General features: G+C 33.1%; 3 protein-coding genes across 4 annotated transcripts; 2 read left to right on the top strand and 1 right to left on the bottom strand.

Annotated features, from left to right (window-relative positions):
• Positions 1-347: 347 nt before the first annotated feature.
• On the top strand, positions 348-5262 carry LOC126671640 (uncharacterized). Of its 2 annotated transcripts, none has more exons than XM_050365425.2 (10): positions 348-492; positions 642-758; positions 1172-1330; positions 1481-1558; positions 2389-2484; positions 3136-3228; positions 3307-3450; positions 4079-4186; positions 4996-5047; positions 5129-5262. In XM_050365425.2, exons 2-10 carry the CDS (start codon positions 660-662, stop codon positions 5161-5163), a joined length of 864 nt encoding a protein of 287 aa, XP_050221382.1. In that variant the 5' UTR covers positions 348-492; positions 642-659; the 3' UTR covers positions 5164-5262. The 2 variants fall into 2 exon arrangements, with proteins under 2 accessions (XP_050221382.1, XP_050221381.1); XM_050365424.2 differs by having other exon boundaries at positions 350-492; positions 2386-2484.
• A 1465-nt stretch (positions 5263-6727) lies between these two features.
• On the top strand, positions 6728-9356 carry LOC126674437 (uncharacterized). The gene is made up of 4 exons (XM_050368877.2): positions 6728-7097; positions 7311-7364; positions 8721-8780; positions 9088-9356. The coding sequence occupies exons 1-4, from the start codon at positions 6792-6794 to the stop codon at positions 9217-9219; spliced, it is 552 nt and encodes a 183-aa protein (XP_050224834.1). The 5' UTR covers positions 6728-6791; the 3' UTR covers positions 9220-9356.
• Positions 9357-10710: 1354 nt separating this feature from the next.
• On the bottom strand, positions 10711-12468 carry LOC126674436 (expansin-A20). The gene is made up of 3 exons (XM_050368876.2): positions 12144-12468; positions 11460-11778; positions 10711-11142 (listed from the first exon to the last, which is right to left on the bottom strand). The coding sequence occupies exons 1-3, from the start codon at positions 12274-12276 to the stop codon at positions 10839-10841; spliced, it is 756 nt and encodes a 251-aa protein (XP_050224833.1). The 5' UTR covers positions 12277-12468; the 3' UTR covers positions 10711-10838.
• Positions 12469-13364: the final 896 nt, after the last annotated feature.

Genomic DNA, 13364 nt, shown 5'->3' with positions numbered 1-13364 from the left:
CACCATAAATACACTATAAAATACTATAATTACACTAAAAACGTTATTGGTACATTATAAAAACACCATACAAAAAAATACGATAAAAAAATCAGAATTTTTTTATAAAAATAAGCATAAATCAGTAAAAAAAGTAAAAAAAATACGACCTAATATATTATTGAAAACAATATAAAATTGAAAATAACATTTTAAAAAGTATACTCTAAAACATTTCCTCAAAATAAGTGTAGAAAGATATACGGTTAATTTCTTTTTTTTAAAAAAAAAAAAACATTCCTATAATTAGACTAAGAATACAAATTTTTGACAGAAGAAGAGTAAAAATAAATAAATAAATTTTTTGAAAGTATTTTATTAATAATAATATAGGGGCCCGAATTTTAAGACGAAGCGTTCTTTAGAAGATTTCTACTGTTTCCCGCCAAAGCGTGCTTTTCTCCCTCTATCTGCCGCTGCCTGTACGCTTCAGTTTGTTCAAATTTTTGTTAGGTATTTCTTTTATGTAATGATTTTTCTTTAGCTTATTATGAATTACCAGAATCATGTGATCATAATGATGGAAATGATCGTGTTTATGCCGTTTTTTTTTCAATTTTTTGTTGTTAAGTTGGTATTTTCTTGAATATTATGTGATGCAGGTCTTAATTATCAAAGAAATGGAGGAAGAAAATGATGTTTATTATGTTGTACGGAAAGGAGATGTTGTTGGCATTTATAAAAGCCTAGCTGATTGTCAAGCTCAAGTTGGATCTTCGGTAATTATCAATTCTTTCTCTTTTCTTTAGTTTCATTAATTGTTTTGTAAATTTGATTTAAAGTTTATTTCTTTTGCTTTAAATATTAATTATTTAGTTAATTTGCATGTTGGTTCTGGTCCGTTAATGTACAAGTTCTTGCTGTGTTATGTTTATTCTTGGCTCAATATCATTATCAAACCCCGGGATGTGGACTGTCCGCAAGCCCACATGCCTGGTAAATCCGGGGTTTAAATCCGCAACCTTGGCGCCCAAATGGCTGAGGCTTAGACCACTAGATCAAACTTGTGCCGGTTTTTTTTCTTTTGGACTTTTTATCATGAAAATATATGGATTTATTGCCTATTTACTTGAAAAATCAGATATGTGAATGTTGTATAATGGTTAACTGCTGTGTTTTGTAATTCTTGTAGGTATGTGATCCTTCTGTAAGTGTGTTCAAGGCTTATGGTTTGCCTAAAGAAGCTGAGGAGTACCTAGTCTCGCGCGGCCTTAAGAATGCTGCCTATTGTGTCCATGCTGCTGATGTTCAAACTGAACTTTTTGGAAAACTTGTTCCTTGCCCTTTCCAGGTTCGTTTTTCTGAGTTTTTTTTGCATCCGTGGTTATAAATGTCTTGATTTGATGTTGTTATAAATAATTCAATTTAACACAACCGTATTTCTTATTTTATGGCGGAATTTCTGTTTTTAGTATGTTTTGTGATTTTTAAATGCTTTCAGCAACCGGCTTTTTATGGGGTCAAAGCAATAGAGAAGGATTTTCCACTGAAGAGATTCCAAGGAATGCCTGGATTAGTGGTATGCTAGAACTATATGCTTGGATCATTATTAACTACCTATTTTATACGAGAACATAGCGCAGTTAGATGAGAGTCATTTGAAGGATCTTTAATGCTTAACAAATTCATAAAGTTCAACCCTGTAAAACTATATTGATATCCAAATCCAATTTCTGGTTCAGTTGGAAGTAGATTGAACTAAAAATTGATTGTTTTAATTATTACTGCTTCATCATTTCTATTTCATTAGCTTGTTTTTGGATTTTGGTTATTTTTTTTATGAATGTTTTTGGATTTTGGTTACTGTACCATCTTTGTTTCCTTGGATGAAGTGAGATTAGGCATATGATGCATGTGGAAGGTCTTGCCTTAATCGTTTTAAGGGGATTAGCTTTGTTTGACACTAGAACTTGCACATCTAGATCTCTTCTTTTTGCTCTTTTCAGCCATTGATTAGTTGCTGTTGCGAACCAGTCTTCTTTATAAAAGGTTGTCACAGAATGCATTTGAAATTGGATGACTTTCAGACTAAAAATTGTTTCTAGTTGTGAGTTACTATCTTAAGATACTTGTACAAATTTTTGAGGGATGATATAATAATTTAACAGTGGTGAACTTGGACATACACTTCTGCTCTACATGTGTTGTCATAGACATTGTTTACTTTATTTCTTGTATTACTTGACATTATTCTTGAAACTGAAGTGATTGCTTCTAATTATGAGTTACAACCTTAAAATACTTTGTTGCTTGGATTTTGGAAGGATGATCCAAGTATTTGACACTTGAGCACCAGGACCTACATTTCTGCTCAATATGTTGTTTTGTTTGTACGATGTTATGCAGCAGGGAATAAGTGGATCAACTTCAATTTCAACAAATACTCAGAAAGAGCATCTGAAATGGGATAATAGTGCTGCAACTAAAGTGATGTCTTCTCGTTGTGTGAGTTTTTGTTCTGTTACATAAAACGTTTACTTCCTTGTGTGCATATCTAACCTTATGCCTTAATCAGCTTTCTATTTGTCAAAAAACAATCAACCCAAAAGTTGTTAGTTGAGACTCCAACTATAGACTTGTTTCTAATACACCGTGGCACGGAAATGCTACATTAAGTTTGAACTTTGAAGCGTGAATTAACACAAGTTTGCCTTACCTTGTGCTCAAATATTTAGTTAACTAAATGAGGCTTGCCAAGAATTTAACTCTAGATAGAGGCTCTAATATAATGTCAAATAACCAATCAACCCAAAAGTTTCAGCTGTTAGATGAGGGTCCAATTATAATTTTATTATCTTTAATACAATTTAGGATATTACATGTTTTCCCTTGCACATGAGTGTGTGTTAATGAGACAGTAAAGGTATGTAGAGGTAGTTCATCTCCAATCTCAGGAATACATTAGATGATCTCTTTTGATCTATTTTTGGTTGGATGACAGTTTTTTCATCTTCTTTGTTTATATGGATCTTTTGTTGATTATCCATAGTATTATGTTAGTAGATTTTTTTTTTGAACTGATTTCTAATTAGTACTTCCTCTGCCAATAGCTTGCCATTTGTGATGAATATACAGTTCAATTGTTTTTGTGTTCAGTCCTCTTGCATTCTTGAGTTTGATGGTGCTTCAAAAGGAAATCCCGGTCCAGCTGGTGCTGGAGCCGTGCTGCGTGCTGAAGATGGAAGCATGGTAAACAGTTAATTTTATGTGTAATTATTAAGGTTGAGAATCTTTAAAATGTTACTCTTTCTGACTACGGTTTGGCAGGTCTTTCGACTTCGTGAGGGGTTGGGCTATGCAACAAACAATGTTGCTGAATATCGAGCTGTAATTTTGGGACTGAAGCATGCACTAAAGAAAGGTTTCAAGCATATTCGCGTCCGAGGAGACTCAAATCTTGTCTGCATGCAGGTTTGATAATAATTAATATTGAATTTGTTTAAGAACGGAAATTAAACTTGATTCAATAGTTTCTTGGTGGTTATTATTTTGGGAAAATTTATTGAGACAAACAATTATAGACCTGGACTAGAAAAACTTATGAATGAAAATAGGCCAGCAGTAAGCTATAGAATTGTATTTGGAAAGTCGTTTACCCCACCATTCCTGACCCTTTTCCTTTAGACTAGATAAACTTGTGAATGAAACATAGTACGCGCCTTCTTTTAAATCTTAGTTTACTAAAATACCTTGGTATCATATGGGATTTATCTGCACTTCAATTACAATCTTTTCCCAACTGAGCTCCCTTAACATGTACATGCTCGAATAAGATTTAGAAAGGCGAAATTCGAACAAACTAAAGGCTCTAGGTCAGGCTCCTTAGTTATGTTTATTCACACATTCTTATGATATGTGAGAACATGATCAGTATGTGCCTCGAAATCAATACCGCTAGATTTTATTCATATTTCCAATTAAATGATACGATCAATAATTAATCATTTTGCTATGATGGCTTTCTCATAGTGTAAGTTTTTATTCTTATTTAATATCTTGGTTTCATGTATTGTGGTTATGCATTTATTCTTATTTACAGATAAAGGGTCAATGGAAAATCAAAAGTCAGAATATAACCGACTTGTGTATAGAAGCCAAGGACCTCAAGGATAAGTTTTTGTCATTCCAGATTGAACATATTGTTAGGGTACAGGCAGATAATCACTTTTTTACTTCACTTCTTTTATTGCTACAGTACAATTTTATTTTTATTTGTATCGGTTTTGACGTAACTGGTCTTTTGAACTCGACGTTGTCATAATCCACCATTGACCTTTTTCTTTTACTTGGATTTTTAAAGTTTCATTTTGTGTATGTGGGGGTCTGTTATGCATTGCATCTACACTGATCATGATGATATTCAGTACTTCTTCTAGGATTGTACCTATGATCTTAAAGGTCTTTTTATACTATGTATTGTTTACATAACTAGGGATAATTTGTCGAGACAACATGTGAGCTACTCCAGTTTGAATAGAAAAATATTCAAAATTACTCCATGTCAATCATGTAGAGCTCGACCTCGAGCTACTCGAGTTAATTTTCAAGCTGAGTTTCAGTATTTAGTTTAAGATAATTTACTATTTTATCTTCAATTCTTAATACATATTTACATTTATACCCTAAATATAGAAACAAAAATGTTTGATTTAAGTCAGAGGTGAGTCAAGTCCTAGTATATTAGGATTATTTCATTTTTGGTAAAAATTACATCTGAATTTTCTTTTTACAAATGATCGAGTCGAGTTCAAATATCTTATTATCCTGCCGAGTTCGGAAAATGTGGGTCGAATTGAGTTCGAAATTGATTGTTTTGACTTGACCTTTTTCGGTTACACCCGAAGCTGTTAAAACTCTGCTTCTTACTAGCAGTTTTCTTGCTTAAATTATATAATCCGAGTAATATAGTTTCTGCTACACTTGCTTGCCGGCTACATTATGTTTGTAATTTTTCAGGAACTGAACACTGAAGCTGACATGCAAGCAAATCTGGCTGTTAATCTCAGAGGTGAAGATGTTCAGAATTGTTTCATTACTGTGGTTTTATATCATTGTTTATCATAACAAAAGATATTCTATTTTTATGCAGATGGCCAAATTGAAGAAGAATGTAGTAGAAAGTAAATTCTTAAGTACTAGGAGGTAGCAGTAAATATGTATGGTTTTCACTGCTATAAACTTGTGAATTTGCTGATTTAGAAAATACAAGCTTTTGGTTCCTTACATGCTGGAGTAATTTGATATTTGTTTCAGCTGCAAATTTATGCTTAAGTTAAGTATTTGCATACTAAACCAAAAGCCAAATACTAATTATTATGAGGGTTAATTGCAAATTAAATCACAAAATTTAGCGTGATTTGCAATTACATCATCAACTTTAAAATTTGACAATGTTAGATATCAACTCTCACCCTTTGGCAAATCGAACCTCTGTTTTTTTTTCGATTTAAAAAATAAAATTTAAAGTTTTGGTCATAATTACAAAAAAAGCTTTCAAATTGGACATAATTGTAAAAATTAAAAGTTTTAGTCGTAGTTGATAAAAAAATGTAAATGTTTGAATTTAAAAAATAATTAAACCTTAAACTAATTAAAATTATGCCTTTTTAATCTACATCATTTATTTAGTAATGAATGCTGTAAATTTATTAAACTTTACCATTCAAGTTGAAAGAACAAAGGATCAATTCACCTCCTCAAACGAAATAGCAAATGAGTCAATATCGTCGCTTTCGTCGCTTTTGGTATAAAGAGATCTAAAACTTGTGTTTTTTGCTCAAATTAGCCTAATTATTTTAATTAAATACCTAAATCTAAACCGCCGAAAACCGCCGCCGAAAACCTCCCTCCGGATCTTCATTCCATCGCAAACCGCTCAGACAAGGAGCAGCATCTCCTCGCCTAAAAGGCAGTTCTGCTCCTCAAGCGAGGAACAGCGGCTCCTCGCCTGAGGAGGTGGCGGGGAAGGAGGCGAACAGTGGTCGGAAAAAAAAAGGAAAGAAGAAGAGAAGAAAGGGGAAAGGAAGGAGGAAAAAATGTTTGAAAAATCCATTACTTTTTATCAAAAAATAAATTAATTATTGAATTTTTGAAAATTAAAAGATATAATTGAAAATTAAAATTATAAAAATTAATTTAAGAGATAAATATTGAGCATCTTATAAAACTTTTTTAATATTAAATATGGAGAGTGTAGCGCATTTGTTTGGGTAAGGGTGGGGGAGGACTTTTATAACTCCTTCTATTCCATTCTAATTGAACAAATTTTCTATTTTGGGTGCTCATTCTATTTAACAACCTCTATTTATAAAATATTTTTCACACTATATTTATTAATTAATACATTTTAAAAATGTATTTTTTAAAAAATGGTGAAGCATTTAATGTAATATGAGAATATAAAAGTAAAATTATCAAATTTTAGCACAAAGGGAGTACGAATACGCAAGTTTTGGATATGCTTGTAACAAAGCAGCGAAAATGACTTATTTAATATTTTGTGCACATTTAAAAAAAAAAAGATATTCGTGCCAAATTGAGAGGGTGATTTAATTTTTTATTCCAAGTTGAAATGAATTCGAAAAAATTTTAATCCTATTAATTGATAAAATTAAATAAGAAAAGAATGAAAGGCTGAGATTGGTTCGAAACCATAATCCAGTGTGAGCAACAAAACCCCAAAATGCTGCAACTAAAATGGATAGGGGACTCAAAAACCTCTCTATCTAACCCACATAACATAAACTAAAAACATGGCAACACTCTCTACTTTCACTTGTTTAAATTCAACAATTCCCACTCTCAATTCTCAAACAATTCAATCTCACTCTCATTCACTTCCTCTAAAAAACCTTCATTTCAATTCCCATGCACAGTTTCCCACTTCAAACAAGAGCCTAAAGGGTAACCAGAAACCATTTTTGCAAAAGCTAAAATCAGTTGAAGGAGATACCCAACAAGAAACAGAGACACCATTACAGGAACAAGCTGAAGAACAACCACAACAAACTGTGTCTGTTCCTGTCTCTTCTACTGACACTCTTACCATGTTTTTTCAGGTACTATAATTTCAATTTGGTGGTTTCAATTCTTTTTATTTATTTATTGAGAAGTTCATTGCCATTCTTGATATTGTTAAGTTCTTGATGAGAAAGATTTGAACTTTGTGCTGTTGGTATCAATTTTAGACCTTTGTTTTAAGAAATGGGATGTCAAAGTGTTCAAAACCATTGATTAATTATTTTACTTTTTCTGTTTTGTTATGTCTCAAGGCAGAGGGAACAATGAATGAAGCTGCTATTCCTACTGTCACCAAGGCTTTAGAGGTATTCAATTTTCACCCTTTCTTTGCTCATAAATTCTATTTTAACCCGTACGAGTTTGGTCTAGTAGTTTAAGCCTCAGCCAGCCATGGTCGCGGGTTTAAATCCCGGCTCTACTGGGGTGCTGGCCATTATAGCCCGGAATTGCCAAGTATGTGGGTTTACGGGCGGTCCACATCCCGGGGTTTGGCAGGAGTCCTTGGCTTCGGCTCGGGGAGCGAGTCCTCGTCACCAAAATAAATTATCTTTTAGGTCATTTTGTTTTTGTTTTGATTCTCCACAAAATGAGGATGATACTAATTTAAATTCAGTTGTTTATGCGCTAAGAGGTGATATGATGATGATATTGAGGGTTATTGAGGGGAAGGGAAGGAAGTTTTAGGATGCTAAAGGAATTTTTAAAACCTATATAAGGTTTGAAATTTTGATTTGCAAACTTAAACCGTGTCTTATCATTGTATTATATGTTGAAACGAAATTTCTTGATTCTTAAGTTTGGAGTTCCATTTCCATTGTGAAACCCAAAAATCTATATTTATTGTTTATTCTTGTAAAAGATGTCATTTTGTTTTTCATTACAGCTTTCAGCATTTTTCATTTGAGTGTTTCGGTACGCATAGGTTGTATTTGAAGCTATTCATATGTATCCTAAATGTTCTAGACATTTGGTGATGGAGACTAGCTATTTTTTTTCTCTCTAATTGCTGGGTCTGGGAAGTATGTGAACATTTGATTTGAGAAGTATGGAAAGAAATATTTGCATTAATACAACAAAACTGAAAATGTCTTATGATTAATGGATGATTTTTATAATGATAGGGAATGAAATAGTTAATTAATATCCCTGTCTCTGAATTTGTCATGAGAAAACGATGAGTGACTCCTGTTTTTTACTAACAGTTACATGGAGCTAGCATTTCTAACATTTGTGAATTCTAAAAGTTGAAAATCAATACTTTGTTTACGTCTTCATTGTTTGAAGAAGTGTGGTCTTTTCTTGCAAATCATCAAATAATATCTATTTTTTTTTGTGATGGCGATATGTGCGTTTAATTTTCTGTCGGAACCATATTGCTTTTTAGATTGGTGGATATTCATGTTATGTTGTACGGAAACCGAAAATGCTCAAATAGAAAAACGGTGAAATAATACTTTTTATAATGATAACTTATAAATATAAAGTTTTTGAGTTGCAGAAGCGTTTGCAGACACGGAAATGAAACGCAAAATGTAGGACTCAATAAACTTTTGTACTAACATAGTATTCATGGTACTAAGTAGTCATGCTTGTTTATCTTGGATGTTGATTGATTTTCTTTATATTTGTTACCTCACAATTGATGAGATTTTCTTGCTCAGGGATCTGAGGGCATTTCAGACTTGAGGGTTCAAGTTGTAGAGGGTATTGCTAGTGTTCAGGTTTGTATCAATTACTATATGCCTCATTCATGGTAAAAGTTAAGCAATATGATTTCTGTTTTTGTCGGTCATAATGAACTTCATCGAATTTGCCAATGGTTTATATACGGAATTCATCTAACTTATGATGTAAGCATTATATACTTCATTTTATCGCATAAGTCATTATTGGCAATTGTACGTGTAAAAGATCTGTTATACTTGTGTAGTTTACCTACAAGCTAATTGATACCTTTGTCCTTAGAGTTGTAAATATCTGATTTGCTGCGTATAGTAACTATTTCTTTTTTCGTATTTTTATACCCAGTTGACAAAAGGAACTACTGTGCAAGCAACAGGAGTGGCTTCTAGTTTGGTTGAGCTTATACAAGGTTCGGGTTTCAAGTTGCAGACATTGAATTTGAGTTTTGCAGATGCGGAAGATGCCGCTCTTGTTTAGATCATGCAGTTTTTGTAATCTGGTTAACCAAGTAACAATTGTACCTTCTACATTGCATCTTCTGTGGCTTCCATGTATTCCAAATGCATTTACTTGGTAAGATTTTACATATATATGTCAACAAATTCTGAGTTAAATCGTTTGAACATAACAATTTACATTATTCATTACAAAATGAATCTTTTAATTCCATAAATTATGTGCAATCAACTTGAGAGGATCCAGATTCCCAGATTGTCCATCATGTTTCTTGGTTCTCTCATGGTAGATGCACAATCAACATCCAAATTAGATCTAAGAATGTCATTTCAAACATTGTGCTCACCCACTTTTCCTTCTTTAGTTCCGCCGCTACGAACGACTAACATAAAAGATCGACTAACATAAAAGATTTTGATAAAATTATAATATCCAAACTAGATACGAGAGTGTCGGATTTGAACATTCCGTGCTTAATTGAACAAAAAAAAACAACTAATACAAGAAAGCAAACCTGAAACCAATCCCAGTTATGAAAGCAACAAAGAAGCAGACATCAGAAAGTATAGCAATTCCTGAGTTATAAGGAACATTAACTAAATCACCATGAAAATCCAGTTCTCCAAATCCACCGCCATAGTAAGCAATCATATAAATCCTACCATTCTCTTCACCTCTAACAAATCTCCAATTGCTACTATCAAACTGCCCATCACTCACACTTCTTGGAAATAACCCTATAACATCTTTATCCACAGCATTAAATCTTCTCAAAATCAATGAAATATCAAACTGGTTAGGCAGTGGCGAATTCAAAACGTAGAATCTCACCGGTGGAGGCGGAAGCGGTTTCTTGGACTCCCTTTTATGACACTTATCAACTTCTATTTGCAATACAGAAATTTCTTCTTTTAAAAGCTCTAATTCTTGCTCTTTTTTCTTTAAAACTTCTTCAAATTGTTTTAGTGTTTCGTATTGATCTTCAAGATTTACTATAACTCTTCGTCTGTCGACTAAATCTGAACGATTCCAGATCGATAAATTCTTGGATTCGATGATGACTCCATATTTAGGCCAATTGAAAAGATCATTCAATCTACAATAACCAACATTAATACTTGGATTGGTGATACTTGAAAGTAGAATATAAGTGCCAACGTATTTTGTATACCATTTTACTTGTTATGTGCTATTGATCTCTATTGATCTTCAATCTGGTTGTGAAGGAGATAATCAATGAAGATGATGAAAAACTGAAATCTTTAAGGAATGAATTCGGTAATGAAGTTTGCAATGCTGTGGAAGATATGTGGTTACAAGATAGGTCTAGAGAAAAAGGTGTGAAAACGACCTTAATGTTTGACGATTTTCGAGCTTTATATATGTGTCTAAAATTTTCCTATTAAATGATTCATGGGCATATTAGTGTGAAACAGAAGGCTTCAGAATGTTGAAAGATTTCAGATTCTGATAATTTGGTAATCAGGCAACAAAAGGCAAAATAGGCGGTGGTGATTGAAAATAATTACACTTTTCATAATTATGTTTACAGAAACAAAACTAAGACCTATATTGGTTTTTCTCTACTATATTTCTCACCCTTGCTCACAAAAATGCTAACTAAATGGCTTCAAACAGTGCTAGAATTGTTTGCCCTCAAACGTTTGACGAAATTTCCAGTTCGGTGGTGCAACATTGTAAGATGTGAGCGTTTTGCCGCTGCTAGTAGTAACCTCGAGAGAAAGAGGCTGTCCGATGAGGTTGACATTGGATTGCCAGTTCTGTCCCCAATTTCTTGCCATAGGTATCCACCCGGTTCTTGATCCCTTCACCTTCACGCCAACAACTTCGCCATCTCCTCCTACATTGCTAATCAGTACTTGATAGAAATGATCATTTCCGCTCATTGTGAACCTCAATCCCCCCTTCCTCTCACACTTTACCCTGCACAAAATTGCCCAACGAAATGAAAAACAGACTACAAATGTAGAGTGTGAGAGTTGTATGATTCGATAAGTTCTCGTGGAACATAAGGTTTTGCTTATGCAACTAATTCCAAGCTAGGTAGCGCATACATTTCATTCAATTTATATTTAATGTTTTAAAAACGTGTCAGAAACTTGGCATTATCCAAATGTTATGTTTCCGTGTACATGTGTCCGTCCTACCTAGATTCCAAGCAGTAACTTGATCTTTCTAGCGAATTAATTTCCTTCTTCGAACAGAATAAAGAAAATTAGTTGTTCTTTAATTGGTTATACCTCCGGTATTGAACTGGAACAATATCAGCTTTTCTGTGTGCGATTTCCGCAAACGCACCCTCCGACATTTCAAAATGTTGGTTAGGGAAATTGCACCAGCCACCATAGTCCGCTGAAAGACCATAATTCGGAGGACAGAAATCAGTGGCGGTGAGGACAACAGAAGGGCTACCCTGTAAGCACCATAGTATATGGTCTACACATCTGACCTCAAAACAAGCTCCACAGCTACTCCCTCTATTGAACAACATCCTACTTATTCCAGCACCATATTTGTCAAAGCTAGCATTGTGAACATCTTCATACCCACAAGCTCCTTCTACAATACAAACACAATTAATATTGTTATAATCTATGTAGCACGGACACTACATTCAAACAACATCTACCTAGGTAGCACAGACACGGAGGAACGGGACACTTGGACACCGCAAAACAGTGTCTTTTTTTTCTTATGTAGGAAAAGAACATGTTGATTGAATGAAGTGTCTGTCTATCTAGACGTCTACTGTCTCATTAATGTCTCGAACACTCGATCTTTCGCACAAGAAAACTTCATTTTCTCACATATAAAAACACAGAATAACACCGTTTCGCCATGTTCATGTCTAAGTGTCCCGTTTCCACATGTCCGTGCTACCATTAACTTATTTAAAAAGAGAGCAATCATGAGAAGTGTTTTACCTATAGTAATGGAGTCATCTTGTTGTTTGGTGTAAGTTGCAGTAGCAGTCTTCCACTCCTCTTCATCAATGACACTAGCTTTAGCATTGGATGTTAGGAAGATGATCAAACAGAGAATAAGCAGGCCATTCATTTTGTTTTTTTAAACTTAAATTTGGCTTCTTTGTTTGTCTCTAGGAAATAACTTTTGAATATCTAAAGCTATAGTTGTTGTTTCTTTTATGTTTTTTTTTGTGAAGTAGGGTTCCAACTTTTGTTAAATTTTTCCTTGTTATGGGGATATGTGTGTGCTTTTGCTCTTCTTTTTAGGGTGAAAAATGAAGAAATTTGAGTCAAGAGAGACCCCACACACACTGCCATGGCCTTCAGAAAACACAGACACATTGCTTCACAGCTCCCTCAAGGATGTTGTGACTGGAATTAAGCACAGTAGTACTTGGTAGTTGGTACTCAACCAACTTCAAAATGGCACTTCTACTTTTTTTTTTTTTTATGAGAAATTGGCCCTTCAATTTCTTAAAGCCCTTATTTAATAGCAAAACATGAAATTTTGGTCGTTTGGACTATAACTTAGCATAATCAAAATACGCGCTTTACATTGACAGTCGTTTGATTTTCATTTTTTTTTATATTAATCACTAAATTTATACTTTTTTAGTTACTGAATTTTTATTTTTATTTTTCATTTTGGTTTTTTCGGTCGTAAATCGTAAGTGGCATCTGAAATTTGACATGTGACAACTGGATTTTACTAGTTTTATTTTAAAAATTTATCAAACGTGCATGATTTTAGTTCGGAAATCAGCATTAGGCAAATTATGCATATATGATAAATTTTCATGTAAACATACATAAATTTCGGCTCCCAACTAAATATTTTAGGTCAAAAATTCCCAAAAAAAAATTAAAGTTCATGAATAAAATAAATAAATTAAAATTTAGTGGCTAAAATGAAAAAAGTTGAAAGTTCAATGACTCTGAAAATTAATTACCCATGTTAATTTATCTTTTTATTAATATTTTTAAATTTTTACTTTTACAAAAATAGCTTAAGTTAATATTATACTCCTGTTCCAAATTCATAGATAGTAATTTTACTTTTTTAAAAGTTTTAGACGATAATTTATTACTCGAATAATTAATATCATTTATACCTCATAAATGGTTGTAAAATGCATTAAAAATTTAAAAAATAAAAGATGAAAAATAATAATGCATTAA

Source organism: Mercurialis annua, linkage group LG3 (assembly GCF_937616625.2).
Source record: "Mercurialis annua linkage group LG3, ddMerAnnu1.2, whole genome shotgun sequence".
Lineage (NCBI taxonomy): Eukaryota > Viridiplantae > Streptophyta > Magnoliopsida > Malpighiales > Euphorbiaceae > Mercurialis > Mercurialis annua.
Note: the sequence above shows the minus strand (reverse complement) of the source record. Positions and strands in the feature narration are given on the sequence as shown.